A 15,662-nucleotide genomic window follows, 5' to 3' on the forward strand; every position below is an offset into this window, starting at 1 on the left:
CGCTAAATATCCATATGTCAAAGGTCCTCCACCAGCACAGCACTGCCCCCACCGCCCCCCCCCCCCCCCCAGTCATCAAGATCCACGGCGCGGCCCTCGACAATGTGGACCATTTCCTATACCTTGGGAGCCTCTTATCAACAAAAGCAGACATTGATGAGGAAATTCAACAGCGCCTCCAGTGCAGCCTTCGGCCGCCTGAGGAAAAGAGCGTTCGAAGACAAGGCCCTCAAATCTACCACCACGCTCATGGTCTACGGGGCTGTAGTAATACCCGCCCTCCTGTATGGCTCAGAGGCATGGACCACATACAGTAGACACCTCAAGTCGCTGGAGATATATCACCAACGATGTCTCCACAAGATCCTACAAATCCCCTGGGAGGACAGGTGCACCAACATCAGCGTCCTCGTTCAGGCTAACATCCCCAGCATTGAAGCACTGACCACAATCTATCAGCTCCGCTGGGCAGGCCATGTAGTTCGCATGCCAGACACACGACTCCCAAAGCAAGTGCTCAATGCGGAGCTCCTTCATGGCAAACGAGCCAAAGGTGGGCAGCGGAAACGTTACAAGGACACCCTCAAAGCCTCCCTGGTAAAGTGCAACATTACCACTGACACCTGGGAGTCCCTGGCCAAAGACCGCCTCAGGTGGAGAAAGTGCATCCGGGAGGGCGCTGAGCACTTCGAGTCTCAGCGCCGAGAGTGTGCAGAAATCAAGCGCAGGCAGCGGAAAGAGCGTGCGGCAAACCAGTCCCGCCCACTCCTTCCTTCAACGACTATCTGTCTGGCTCTCGTATTGGACTGTTCAGCCACCAAAGAACTCACTTCAGGAGTGGAAGCAAATCTTCCTCGATTCCGAGTGACTGCCTATAATGATGATGATGATGTGATCTGGGCTGACACTCCAGTGCAGTACTGAGGAAGTGCTGCGTTATCGGAGATGTCTTCTTTCAGATGCGGCATTAAACCGAGGCCTCATCTGCCCTTTTAGGTGGTCGTAAAAGATCCCATAACACTAGTTCAAAGAAGAGTAGGGGAGTTGTCCTGGCCAATATTTATCCCTCAATCATTAACTGGTCATTATCACATTGCTGTTTGTGCGAGCTTGTTGTGCACTAATTGGCTGCCATGTTTCTTACATTGCAACAGGAACTAGGCTTCAAAAGTACTTAATTGGCCATAAAGCGCTTTAGGACGTTCTAATGTTGTGAAAGGCGCTATACAAATGCATGTCTCTCTTTGTTTCCATCTTTCTATTATAAATAGAGGAATTGAGAACAAAAGCAGGGAAGTTATGCTGAACCTTTATAAAGCTCTGGTTAGGCCACAACTAGACTATTACGTCCAGTTCTGGTCACCACACTTTAGGAAGGATGTGAAGGTCCTTGAGAAGATGCAGAGGAGATTTATCAGAATGGTTCCAGGGATGAGGGATTTTAGCTACAAGGTTAGGTTGGAGAAGCAGGGGTTGTTCTCCTTGGAGCAAAGCAGGTTGAGGGGAGATATGATAGAGGTGTACAAGATTATGACGGGTTTGGAGAGGCTGTTCCCATTAGTTGATGGTACAAGGACTAGGGGGACATAGATTTAAGGCTTTGGGTAAGAGATACAGGTGGGATGTGAGGAAGAACTTTTTTACGCAGCGAGTGGTAATGACCTGGAACTCGCTGCCGATGAGGGTGGTGGAAGCGGAGATGATCAATGATCAATGAACTCAAAAGGAAATTGGATAAGCACTTGAGGGAAATAAACTTGCAGGGCTATGGGGATAGAGCGGTGGAATGGGACTGACTGGATTGCTCTACAGAGAGCCGGCATGGGCCGAATGGCCTCCACAGTGTCAGCCGTGGCTCAGTGGGTAGCACACCCGCCTTTGAGTCAGAAGATTGTGGGTTCAAATCCCACTCCAGGGACTTGAGCACAAAAATCTAGGCTGATACTCCAGTGTAGTACTGAGGGAGCGCTGCTCTGTCGGAGATGCCATCCTTCAGATGAGATGTTAAACCGAGGCCCTGTCTGCTCTCTCTCAAGTGGATGTAAAAGATCCCACGGCACTATTTCGGGGAGTTATCCCCGGTTTCCTGGCCAATATGTATCCCTCAATCAATATAACAAAAAGCAGATTATCTGGTCATTATCACATTGCTGTTTGTGGGAGCTTGCTGTGTGCAAATTGGCTGTCGCGTTTCCCGCATTACAACAGTGACCACACTCCAAAAAGTACTTCATTGGCTGTAAAGCACTTTGAGACGTCTGGTGGTCGTGAAAGGCGCTATATAAATCTATCTTTCTGTGCCGTAATGACTCTTATGACTCCATGACTTAATGCTCACTATGTCTTATTTGTCAATATGAGATTGCTAGATGGTATGCTATTGAATTTTATTTGGAATCTGTTTCACCGTGATCTCACAACAGATTAGAGTTGAAGACATTTGCTTCTTTGGCCAGAAGTAGATTATACCTATGATTCTCAGAGTTACTGTTGGCCACAACAACAGCAGCAGCAGCAAGGCAAATGTAGAGAAGGATGCAGAGGGAAATAGATGGATGTTACAGTATTTGCAGTGTAGAGAAGAAATAAGCCAAGTTTACCCCACCAATCAAACTGTGTTTTAACTTGTTACAAGGAGTTGTGCTTCCAGATTAAGTAGTGAAGTATGAAAGTTGTGTACCGAGGCCATGAGTTGCAGTGGAAGTGATTGATTTGTGCTGGTAGGTTACTGGCATCATCATCATTAAAGAATCAGATGTTCTATCTGAGATTGTGCTGTCACTTTTGTGCAGACCTCTTGCTTTTGTATTTGATATTTATGCAGTCGTGCAGATTTGATTGCAAAAAGAGCTGAATTGGGCAGTAAATTCTTCGTGCAAAGCGAGGAACTCGGAGACAGTCATTGAACAGCTAAGTCATCAGCCAGAAATTGAACCAGTCCCATCAATCAGAATAAATCTGGGTTACGAGTACATTTTATTGGACATGGTGGCAAAACACTCTATCTGATCATAAGTCCAAATCTACAAAAGTTTCATGTTCATATTATATGTTTTGCATTAATCCTACTTTATGACCACTCATTTTCCTGTGCTTCTGTTGTCAGCACTCTCGCCTGAGTCAGAAGGTGTGGGTTCAAGTCCGACTCCAGAGACTTGGGCACAAAAATCTAGGCTGACACTCCAGTGCAGTGCTGATGGAGTGTTGCACTTTTGAGGTGCTATTTTCTGGATGAGACGTTAAACCGAGGCCCCTGTCTGCTCTCTCAGCTGAATCTAAAAAAATTCCATTACACTATTTCGAAAAAGAGCAAGGAAGTTCTCCCCGGTCCTGGCCAATATTTATCCTCGATCAACATCACCAAAAAATGGATTATCGAGTCATTACCGCATTTGCTGTTTGTGAGACCTTGCTGTGTATCAAATTGGTTGTTGCGTTTCTTACAACAGTAACTGTACTTCAAAAGTACTTCATTAGGCCATCCTGAGGTTGTGAAAGATGCTATATAAATGCAAGTATTCCACCCCCCCCTCCTTTGCCATTTCTAGAATCTCCCTGTGCATCTGGAAATGAGAGGACGGACAGATAACCATCCCTCAGGCCTCCACCACCGTTACTCTATAGCCGGGTTTAATTGTGAAAGGGTGACTAACCCTCTATGTTTTCTTCATTGCTTGTGGTTAATCTTCTGACTTCTACTTGGTGCCTCCCTATACATACAAATGAGGTAAGGAATTTGCATGCTGCAGTATGCTGTGCAGCCTGGCACCATTCCCATTAATATCCTTTTCAAGTCAATGGCCTGGATTTTGCGGTAAAAATAACATTGAGGCTATCAGCGTTTATTGAAGAGTTAATCGGACAGCAGCTTCCAGTGACTGCACATGCGCAGTCAACACGGAAATCACAAAGTTGCTGTCTGAGTTGCCCTGCTCCATTACAAGCTTTGCTGTAAAACTATCTTGCCGAGAGACTCTGCTTTGAAATCCATGGAACAGCGTGAATTTGGGATATTTGTGTGATTATATACCCAATAAACATGCCAGAAAACATTGGGGCTTGTCCAAGTCCAGTGTAAGTGAATTTTTAATGACTGCCAATCAGCCTCTCTGGCATTGAAAATTAACTTTTGCAAGTGTTGATATTTGCTTATGTCTAGTCTTTCAAATAATCAAGTTCGAGTGCAAACCAATATGGTGGGTATATTGTGTTTAATTGGAATTTAGGAGTTATACAGCAAAAACATATGACTTTGACAAGTAGCTGGTACCGGACCCGATCGGACAGACGGCTGGTATGCGGGAACAACTCTTATTCGTTCTCCTTCTTTTGTCATGTGTATGTATGTGTGTGTGTGAGTCTCTTTTCTTGAACTACCCAAAAAGTGTTAGACTAGGGTCAGCATGGGTCCACTCTCGGAAAAGTGTTGGAACACCTGATCTACTCTTGGGAATTCCATTGTCTGCCTAAGGGTTCTTTTGCGCATTTTATTCTCTTTTTAGGGGTGGGCCTGAGGTACGATAATGAACAAGACCATTTAACCTATAGAAGTTCCCATTAAAACACAGTGCCCAATGGCACGTCGAGTTCTTTGTCTAAACTTACCAATGAAGACTCTCCCTCAAGGAGGGGTCTTCACAACTATTACACGTCTTTTCTTGTTTATATATTTTGAAAGCCAATCCATCCATCTGACCCTCTTGTCTCATCCGGCCTGGTCCCCCCAAAGCTTATAGTCTCTTATCTCATCCTGTCTTGTCCTCCCTGGTCCAGCCGGTGCATGTCTCGGGCACAACCTTGGGCCATTAAATCAAATGCCCCAGGTTGGAGCTGTCTGCCTTACTAGCCACTATCCAAACTATTTCCCCTTAATCTAACTGTGGAGTTTCATTCCTTCAGATTTTAATTATTGGAGATTAAAAAATGTTTTTTTAACTTTTTCTTTCTGTCTCTTTTATCTCTCTCTCAATCCCATCGTTCTTTCACTTTCTGTACATGATTTAGCATTGAATTAACTATTCTAACTTGCACTTTCTGGTTTAGACTCTGCGTGTCTCAGTAAGGATTCTTCAATGTGATTGGTTAAGGAGAGACAATGTTGCTTGACCTGTTCGCACAGGTCCCAGATCCCCAGTAAAGGAAGCCGCTCTATTTTGGATTTCTAATCACTGCAAGTCACCGTGCAAAAACCCATAAAAAGTCTGTGGGTAAATGTAATGAGCGGCGTTCATTGACTGCTGACCGCAAAATCCGGGCCAATGGATTATGATTGACTTCATTATTTTTTGTTCTCTTTTGAATATTTTATTTAAGTGGCGAGTGTTGATGTCCTTATTGACCTAATAATCTAATCGTGTTAAATAAATAGTGTATATAGGTCATTAGCTCTGGGCTCACTAGATCCCAAGGTAAATGAGGATGGCCAATTCTAGTTCATCCTTTCAGAAATACTCTGCCATCCCCCATTGCAGCATCCAGTTGTTCTGGGAATAATTCCAGGGATTTCACCTCCACTGCTCTACCTGGAAATCTGTTCCATGTATTGATCACTCGTTGTGTGACGGCGCACTTCCTGATGTCAGTGCTAAATTTGCCTTTACCTAGTCTTGAATCTAAGTTCACTTGTCTTGCTCTGACAATTTACTTTGATGTAATTTTCTGGCTCCACCTTTTCCATATCATTGGCTGTTTTATCTACCTCTACAAGGTCACCTCCTTTCGAAGCTGAACACTTGTTCTCTATACCGCCACCCATGCTTAAATGTCTCCCATGTGTTTAGGTGACTAGAAACGGACAATGTATTTAAGATTTGGTCTGATCAGAGCACTGTATAGTTTGAGAATGAGTTCCTCTACTTGTTTTCTGTAGCATTGCTTGATTTAGTTCTGGGAAATGAAGTGGATGAGAAGAAAACAGTGGATGAGAAGAAAAAACAAACTTACACTTGTATACAATCTACTCCTGATAATTCAAAGGCTATTTTGCACAAAAAGTTTTAAAATTTGAATTAAGCAACCTAAATAACCCGGCAAAATGGAAATTTAGTGCTTAAAAGGTCAGACTTGTGTTGTTTTCGGGATTTCTCCATTCTTCCACTGAAGTCTAGGTGCGAGTGGCAGAACCTCTGCAGAAATTCACCCCCTGCCAAGCAATCTTGCATTAACAGGAGAAGACTTAAGGCGTCTTTTACATTCTCTGATCTGAAGCACTTCATAGCCAATGTAGGGAAATGCAGTAGCCAATGTGTGCACAGCAAGATCCCACGAACAGTAAATGTGACAGTTGAACAATTAATCTGTTTTAACGACGTTGGTTAAGGGATAAACACTGACCTTGATATTGGTAGAACTTGCATGCCCTTCAGGTAGTGCCTATTTTTTTCCATCTAGACCGGCAGAAAGGGTACAGCTCGTCCAAATGACAGCACCTCTGACAATGCAGCATTCCGTTAGTACTACACTGAAATATCAGCTGCGATTATGTGCTCAAGTACATCACCTCCTGAGATGAAGTGAGATAGATGAGACCGATTCGGAGAAAATTGGGAACTAGTGACTACAGTCTAGTTTTGGTGTAGAACCTGAACAAAGATGTCAAAGTAACAAGGCGAATTCAGTAAGGTGAGAAGAATTCTGGCCCAAGTTAACTGGGCTGAAACCTGAGCAAGCAGGACAACTGATTAGTGGGGAGTCTTCAAATACAAGAAGGATAGAGTATCTGAGAGGGAAAAGTAGATGCATCGAACAATGGAATTTTGTGGATAAATCGAGATATCAAAACTCAAACTTAAAAGGGCTGCTGATAGACAGACTTGGATTTATATAGCACCTTTCATGACCACCATATGTCTCAAAAGAGCTTTACAGCCAATGAAGTACTTTTACATAGAAATATAGAAAATAGGTGCAGGAGTAGGCCATTCGGCCCTTCGAGCCTGCACCACCATTCAATAAGATCATGGCTGATCATTCACATCAGTACCCTTTTCCTGCTTTCTCTCCATACCCCTTGATCCCTTTAGTTGTAAGGGCCATATCTAACTCCCTTTTGAAAATATCCAACAAACTGGCATCAACAACTCCCTGCGATAGGGAATTCCACAGGTTAACAACTCTCTGAGTGAAGAAGTTTCTCCTCATCTCAGTCCTAAATGGCTTACCCCTTATCCTAAGACTATGTCCCCTGGTTCTGGACTTCCCCAACATCGGGAATATTCTTCCTGCATCTAACCTGTCCAGTCCCGTCAGAATTTTATATATTTCTATGAGATCCCCTTTCATCCTTCTAAACTCCAGTGAATAAAGGCCCAGTCGATCCAGTCTCTCCTCATATGTCAATCCAGCCATCCTTGGAATCAGTCTGGTGAACCTTCGCTGCACTCCCTCAATAGCAAGAACTTCCATTCTCAGATTAGGAGACCAAAACTGAACACAATATTCCAGGTGAGGTCTCACCAAGGCCCTGTACAACTGCAGTAAGACCTCCCTGCTCCTATACTCAAAACCCCTAGCTATGAAGGCCAACATACCATTTGCCGCCCTCACCGCCTGCTGTACCTACATGCTAACTTCAATGGCTGATGTACCATGACACCCAAGTCTCGTTGCACCTCCCCTTTTCCTAATCTGTCGCCATTCATATAATCTGCCTTCGTGTTTTTGCCCCCAAAGTGGATAATCTCACATTTATCCACATTATACTGCATCTGCCATGCATTTGCCCACTCACCTAACCTGTCCAAATCACCCTGCAGCCTCTTAGCATCCTCCTCACAGCTCACACTGCCACCCAGTTTAGTGTCATCTGCAAACTTGGCGATATTACACTTAATTCCTTCATCTAAATCATTAATGTATATTGTAAATGTGGAAAATGCAGCAGCTAATTTGAACACAGCAACTCCCACAAACAGCAATGTGAAAAAGACCAGATAATGTGTTCTAGTGATGTTGATTCAGGTATAAATATTCGCCAGTACACCGGGGATAACTCCCCTGCTCTTCTTCGAAATAGTGCCATGGGATATTTTACATCCACCTGAGAGGGAAGACGGGGCTTCGGTTTAATATCTCACCTGAAAGACGGCACCTCCGACAGTGCAGCACTCCCTCAGCCTTGCACTGGAGTGTCAGCCTAGATTGTTTGTGCTCAAGTCACTGGAGTGGAACTTGAACCCGCAACCTTCTGACTCAGAGTGGGTTAACAATATCAAACAAAATCAGGAGGAATATCGAAAGTGGGGAAGTGAAAAAGGAGTTTGGAAGGGCCAAAAGGGAATGTTGAAAAGGCCAGCTATTTGTATAAAAGGGAACAGTAAGGACTTAAGGGAATAATTGAAGAGAGGATAAGGACACTCTGATGAAGATGGTAATCTAGTTGTGAAAAATGATGTGGCAGAGATACTGCATAAATATTTTGCAACAGTTTTTACAAATGCTGGTAGAATTATGTAATTCGGTGCATTGGAGAAGGCAATGGAGCAACTACCTGTATTAGAAATTACTTTAGAAAAGGAAGGTGGAAAGATAAATTGGGTAACTATAGAAAAGTTAGTATAACAGTTTGTCAGTTTGTGGGCAAACTTTTAGAATTTGTTTATCCAAGATAAAGTTGATGAACATTTTGATAACGGGTTAATCAAGGCCAGCCAGAACAGACTTATTAAAAGACAAATCGTGTTTGACAAATTAAGGTTTTTTTATTTGAACAAATTACTATTTAGATAAAGGAAGGCATTAGCGGTAATGTATATGATGTTTAAAAGGCATTCAATAAGGTGTTTCACAGGAGGCTTCTTACAAATGTTCAGGGGTGTCGTATAAGTGGAAATGTAGCAGCATCAATACAAGTGGTTAACAGACAGGAAACAGAGTTAGGGTAAACGAGTGCTTGAATTAGAGAAGGGTTGGAAGTGCTGTACTCCAGGGGCCAGTGCTAGGTGCACTTCTGTTTTCAGTATCTGTTTATATCGAAGATGAATATGATTTACGCTTGGGCATGGTGAGCACCAGCTCGAAGTTTGCTAACGACGCAAATGTAAGGGTTTTGGCAAACCGAGATCTGTAAAAGAGTTGCAGGCTGGTAGCAGATGGAATGTAATGTGGATAGGTGCGAAGCAATTCATTTTGGAAGGAAAAATGAGGAATGGGAATACACATTCAATGAAAAGATGCTGAAAGATGTGGGTAAATAGAGACTCCTGTACAATTGCACAATTCCCAGTAAATGTGAGTGCAGGCAAAAGCTGGTTTATAAATGAGGCATAGAATGCAAGAGCAAAGAGGTAATGGAAAATTTGTACAAGGTAATGGTAAATTTGTACAAGACAATGGTTAGGACACAATTTGAGTACTGTGTGCAGCTTAGGCACCCCATTTTAGAATACATTAAAGCCTTAGAAGACAAACAGCAGAGAGTAGGACAGTGGAATTAATTTTGGATTGCTCCAGTAAGGAACCGTGCTGACACCATGGGCCGATTGGCCTGCTATGGTTTTGATTTTGACTGTGTACGTTAGCTCGGGCCTCTGATATTCTCAGTGCTTGTAGTTTTAAATACATTTAACAGTGATTTTAACTTTATAACTGATTTTTTAACAATCTTGGTGGCTTTTGGAATTTGTAAGCTGAGGCTGCACTTTCCTGTCAATTGGAAGTTGTATGCAGAATAATTTGTGTTGGCAGTTTATAAAAGTTTTTTAAATTGTTGCAACTCTAAAATACCTTTTGATATATTCATGCCTCTGGGGTACTGGGAGTTTCTTAGTATTGAATCTTGGCTGCAGAAATGGTTGTACTGGATAAGATGCTTGTTTGCATTGGTTTAATTATTGTTTGGATGTGCTTGAATATACAAATCATTTAATTATCGAAGGTAATCTGGTATAAACTGTTGCACTGTAACTTCTTTTAACATGTTAAATGATTTCTCTTGAAGTCCAATTGCAGTTATGTTCCCACGTCTTGCAATGTGCAAGAATTCATTTTCCTAATACTGATTTTTTTAAAACACTTGCTGTTCTTGCCCAACTCTAAACTTTGAGCACTTTTGTTTAGATATCTGTTCATTTCAAATTGCCTACCAACACCAAATGTCTTCATGTTCAAATACACCTTTTATTTCTTGAGTCTGTGGAGTTGGAGCCAATCTGACCCGAACTGTACCTGGCCTTTTTAACAGGTACAGGTTCAGCATTGGTGTGACAATCAAGCAGATATAAAGGAATTGAGAGAAAGGAAACCAGAGCAGGCAAATTAAACAGATTAAAAGGAGAATGAGACCAATATTGAGAGGTAAACTGATTCAAACATGGCCAAGAGAATCTGCTGTGCTGCACATCCATTATAGATCGGTAGATGGGCTTTCAGAACATGCGCTTTCTGCCTTTTCTTGGTTCGGCTGAATCTAGGCTGTGAGATGATGGAGGGATTGCAGTGTTGAGGAGACTTTGTTCTACTTTATTGCTCTGGATAATCAAAAGCATTGTAATTGTGTCCAGCTCAGGAGAGCTACATTTCCTGGACGTTGTATGTAGCTTACTCAGGTGTTTGGACAAAGGTGGGCTGGGAAGCGGAATTGAGGAGATGACATTTTTTGCCTTTCTTGTTCAGAGCTGTGCCCAGGAACTCCCTTTACCTCACTTCTTATAGGTCCGTTGCAACTATTTATTCCTACTTTTCTAAGGAAACTTTGTTCAGTTGTACGTGAATTTAAACAAAGTTAGAATTCAGTAAATTCCATAGCTTTTTTTGGTTGTTCCCAAAACAGGAAGTGATGCAAAAGAACTTCCTGGGCACATCTGCGAAGAAGAAAGGCAAAATGGCATCTCCTTGTGTTCATAGCCTAAGTGAACTATCTACAATTTCTGATACCAGCAAATTTTGTCAATTGAACACGAACATAAATGAAATGTAACGGTAAGTAGCTTTTCAGCATGCCCTAATGGAACTTGTTTCCTCCTTTTGCATCGAATGAAAGTGTCAAATATTCAAAGAACAGGTCCAGTATGTCATCTATTGGACATACAAAGAAAAGGCATACTTTGCTCTAACAGTATATCAACTGAAGAGCTAATGCTTCAGCTTACCATCCTATGGTAATACAATAGTAGTAAGATTTAAAAAAAATCTTCACTGCTCTGAAGCATCTGCCTGATTTGAACTTTTCCAGAGGTAAAATTATATACTTTTTCACTACTTTTCCTCTTCGCCTGAAGCTGACTTATGCTGGCAATAGGGTCCACAGAGGTCAGTGGCTCTCTGCCTCGTCCAACTCACCATATGAGTTGATTGTAGCCAGGCTGTTTTACCGTCGGTCATCTTAACTAAGCCCATTATGTGCGCTTTTTTTTCTTGTCACTCGTGCATACTTTTTAGCGTTAGGGGAGCATGCACTTGGCTAATTTCCTCTCCCCACCCCCTTAGTCAAGGCCACTGAGACCAGCTAACTTTACACCGATCACAACTTGAGTTTGGAACCTATCTATAATCTGTATGGCTCGTTGCCACACTGTTTGGTGCATTTACACACGGTCATCTGGGGATCCCAAGTTATAGGTTTCTATTGCACCCTGCTGGGGTGTCTCTGCTGGTATTGTTTTTTTAAATTTGTTTAATGGATATTTGATGATTGAAGTGAGCAGTTTTATTCTCTTACAGTCCATTTTATGAAAAACTTTTAAAATTTAAATTTTCTGGTCAATTACATTAAATAAATCTTGTCATTTTTAACGTGATTCTCATTTGCCATCACAGGTACCTGGTGGATAGCCGCTGGTTTAAGCAGTGGAAGAAATATGTTGGTTTTGATAGCTGGGACAAATACCAAATGGGAGACCAAAATGTATATCCTGGCCCTGTTGACAACTCTGGGCTCCTGAAAGGTTTGACCACTTGTTTTTATGTTTTTAGATGCAAAACATTCTGGCAATATTATTTTTCTGATGATCATGTTCTGTAACTTAGCACAGTAAAAGACTGCTTGAAGTAGTTATGTTAACCATTCTGTCATCTTGGCACAAGGAGATATTCAGATGGACTACATCCACTTCTTATGTACAAATTCTGAGCAATTAATCCGTCAAAATCATTTAAAGTCTTCACAAATGTAATTTGCCTTTAATCCATTTTAAACGTGGAAAATAAAATATTACTTAATCAAGCTGACCCCTATAAACTGATCTACTGATCATCCATGATTGTACAAATCATAGCCTGCACAGAGCACCTCCTTGAACCGTATGTCCCGTCCTTATACGGACTGTACCACATGAACAGGATTGTTCTGTTTTTGCCAATCTTTCGTGCATCAATTTCCAGATTTCAAAATGATTCCTATTATATTTTTATCTCAAATTTGCAAACTTAACCTATATGATTTCCTGAAATCTCCGAGTCAAATGAGATATGGTTCTGTTTGACTTCAGCTAGAGATGGTGTTTGGTTTGATCTGTAGCATTTTGACTCAAGTACACTTAAAAAGAAATCGGGTCCTTGGCTCGTATTCTCCAAATAGTATTCTGCACTGGTTAAAATACAAGAATGTTTAGTTATGAATATGGAATGTCCTGTTTCACTGTTAAAGGTGCAACACTAAAAGCATGTTAACCCAAATCATGTGAAGCAGACCACCTTAATGAAAGTCACATTGAATCAATCATAGAAGCTGACCGTTTGTCACTCTTCATGATACCTGCTCCTGTCTAGAAAAAGTACTAAAACTGAATTGGCTTCCACTCCCCAAACTCTACCGCTGAGACAATGCTACACAGCCAGAGTGAAGCTTCAGTGGTTACTAATATTGTCTCAACCCATGTTACTGCCATGTAATGCTCCAGCCTGTTAGTTGCTTTCTGGCTCTGCTACAATTGAAGCTGTAATTTTGATACGTTAGACCAAATACAGATGATTTCCTGCTTCATATGAAATTGTTTACATTTTTGAGAGGAAAGACTGTGTAGCGTGATACAATGAATTGCCACGCAAAATTCATGCTCGAAGAAGTAACTCATGAGGATAAAAATATTTACAGATCGATCATGTATTGCATAAACCAGTTGTATAATGTATAATTTTGTTTAATTTTCTGCTTTAAGGCTGTGCTGCACTTTAATGTTTAACTCTTTTTAAAACAAAAAAACCCAAAATATCTTGCCTAACAGTGTTTATTAACATTTTTGCTCATTGCAGGAGGAATTCCTCAGATTGTTGTATTGGCCCTTTTGGGAGGTTAGCAACCACACCCTGCGGGAATTTCTCACCCATGTTGCAAAGTTTAGAGTTGTATAGGTTGACCTGTCATCATAGCAACTTCAAGAATACATTTGCAATGAACAACTGTGCTTGATGAGCTGGGAGCTTCACCTAAGATGAGAAAATGATCTTGTTTTAAATGCGCAAAATTAATGTGGTCACGCACTACGAAATATATTTTTGCTTAAAAAGGTGACCTAGCCCCTAGTTTATTAGTCGTTCTAGGGAAATTCTCATGCACCAGTGGTCAATCATTGTTTTTGTTGGGTTGCATTTGCATTGCAGCTCAGGATTGGAGACTGTAAAACTGTGGTTCAGGGTTTCAGCCAGGAAGTTCAGTACTCGGGAAAGTACTCTGTGCATGCATGGCTATGGGCAAGTACAGCGCTTCTCTTTCACTAGCTAAATGTTAAACATTTCGACAGTGTGGGCCGCACATCTACATGTATATCTAAAATACCATATTCTAATCTTTCGTTCTGGCAGAAAACCATTTAAGAACTACTTTTCTTGCCTGATTTCCTTTGCTTCCTGGGGACTTTGCGATGGTAGAAGCAGCATTGGAAAATATTGGGCTGAAGATTAACCAAATCAATTTTTGATGCAATTTTCGTGTATCGAGTGGAAATTTGCTAGGTAAATGATCTTGTATGCCGCACAGTTGTGATGTTGGTGCTGAGCTGCTCATTCTGGGAACAGCTGAGAAGTGAAATAATGATTCCTTCATACTTTTCAAATGCCATTGTGCAATCGAGTGTGCAGCAGTGCTAAACGTTCACCAATTTATGAGGGAGTTCAGGGCACAGATGGTTGGCTTACTGACCACGTTTCTTTTTAAACCTGCTCCCCAACATTTCTCTACATATTAAAATATGCTAGACAGACTCCCATGACATTGTACACGGGGATCAGCTCCAATGGACGGGCCACATTGTCCACATGCCTGATGCTAGATTCCCAAAACAAGCACTCTACTCTGAGCACCGTCATGGCAAGCGAGTCCCAGGAGGACAGAGAAAATGCTTCAAGGACACCCTCAAAGCCTCCTTGAGAAAATGTAACATTCCCACCGACTCTATGGAATCCTTGGTCCAAGACCGCTCAAAATGGAGGAGAATCATCCCAGAAGGCGCCATACACTTCGAGTCTCTTCGCCGGGAGCACACAGAAGCCAAGTACAAACAGCAGAAGGAGCATACGACAAACCAAGCACCCCACTCACCCATCCCTTCAACCACAGGTTGCCCCACCTATGACGGAGACTGTAGATCCCGCATTGGTCTCATCGGTCACCGTAGAACTCATATTAGTGTGAAAGCAAGTCATCCTCAACTCCGAGGGACTGCCTAAGAGAAGAGAGTACACGGGGAGTTGACAGTGTAGCCTCCAGGTGAAGTGGGGTCAGAGGAGCAGGGCATGCAGATGTAACTCAGGCCCCATTTTAAAGGCATGCATTCTGTCCCAATTTTTGTAATTTCACTATAAATTCTTCTGTCCACATTTATAATGGAACTGCTGATGTAAACTTGTCATTTGTGACTTCTCAGGTGTTGCTCATAGCAAGTGTGAAATTATGTTGATGGTACGGGAGATGGAGGTAATATGAGGAATTACGATCTGGGAGGACTTCAAAAGGTTTGAAATTAAGAGCACTTTAAGAACTGGGGTTAGGTGCACTGAGAGAGAGCAATGGGGAGTAGGTGGTCGGGGTCTAATGTACTTAAAACTATGAGAGAATCACACTGAAAATCAGGAAGTACCTGCATTTCATTTCGACTAAAATGATTCCAAATATATTTTGGTGGCAGCATTTTATTCCATATGAGATTATGAAAAGCTATTCAATTTTATGTATTTAGGTATCAGAGCAGGAAAAATGGTCTGAGTATTAATTTGTAAAAGAAAAATGCAGTATACTGTACATTTTGACTGGAATGAGACAATTGGAGAGTGAAGTAAACAAAAGCAGAGCTGCTGCACAAAATGTAATCCTATGCGTAAATCCAGAGGTTATTGGGGCAGAGGGGGGAGAAAGTCAACTTATTTTGATGGCCAGCAGTTGTGGTTGATGGTGGATTGATTGGGAGGAATGTTTCAGAAAAGGTAAGTAGGATTTGGATTGAAATTCCACCTTTACTGGGAGCTCCCATCCTAGTGAGGCCACGGGTAGCTGGAGGAATTATGATGAAGAATTGGGGGAGAGGACTGGTGTGATGTATTGATGCAGACACAAAATGGCGTTGAAGGGAAGTGATGGTGTAGATGCACAAAACCCCCAAAAATGGCACTGAGGAGAAATCCTCGTGCATGTACGGAAGGCTGCAAACCATCATGGAGCATGGCCCAGTTAAATAATTGGAGCTTAGGAAATGGAGTATGGATCTGAGAGATGGGTAGACCCAGGGAGGGTG

General features: G+C 42.0%; 1 protein-coding gene across 10 annotated transcripts in view; it reads left to right on the plus strand.

Annotated features, from left to right (window-relative positions):
* Nucleotides 1-15,662, plus strand: part of LOC139280663 (ubiquitin carboxyl-terminal hydrolase 15-like) — a 146,391-nt gene that overhangs the window by 16,101 nt on the left and 114,628 nt on the right. For 8 of the 10 annotated variants that reach the window (XR_011596735.1, XM_070900258.1, XM_070900259.1 and 5 more), the window contains exon 2: nt 11,755-11,882. Coding sequence is in view for 8 of the 10 variants with exons in the window: in XM_070900258.1 (XP_070756359.1) it covers nt 11,755-11,882 (128 nt within the window). In the remaining 2 variants the exon portion in view is untranslated. Of the gene's footprint in view, nt 1-10,768; nt 10,918-11,754; nt 11,883-13,837; nt 13,888-15,662 lie in introns of those variants that run through there. The other 2 variants (XM_070900262.1, XM_070900263.1) reach the window with 2 other exon arrangements.

Source organism: Pristiophorus japonicus, chromosome 15, assembly GCF_044704955.1.
Source record: "Pristiophorus japonicus isolate sPriJap1 chromosome 15, sPriJap1.hap1, whole genome shotgun sequence".
Classification (NCBI taxonomy): Eukaryota; Metazoa; Chordata; class Chondrichthyes; family Pristiophoridae; genus Pristiophorus; species Pristiophorus japonicus.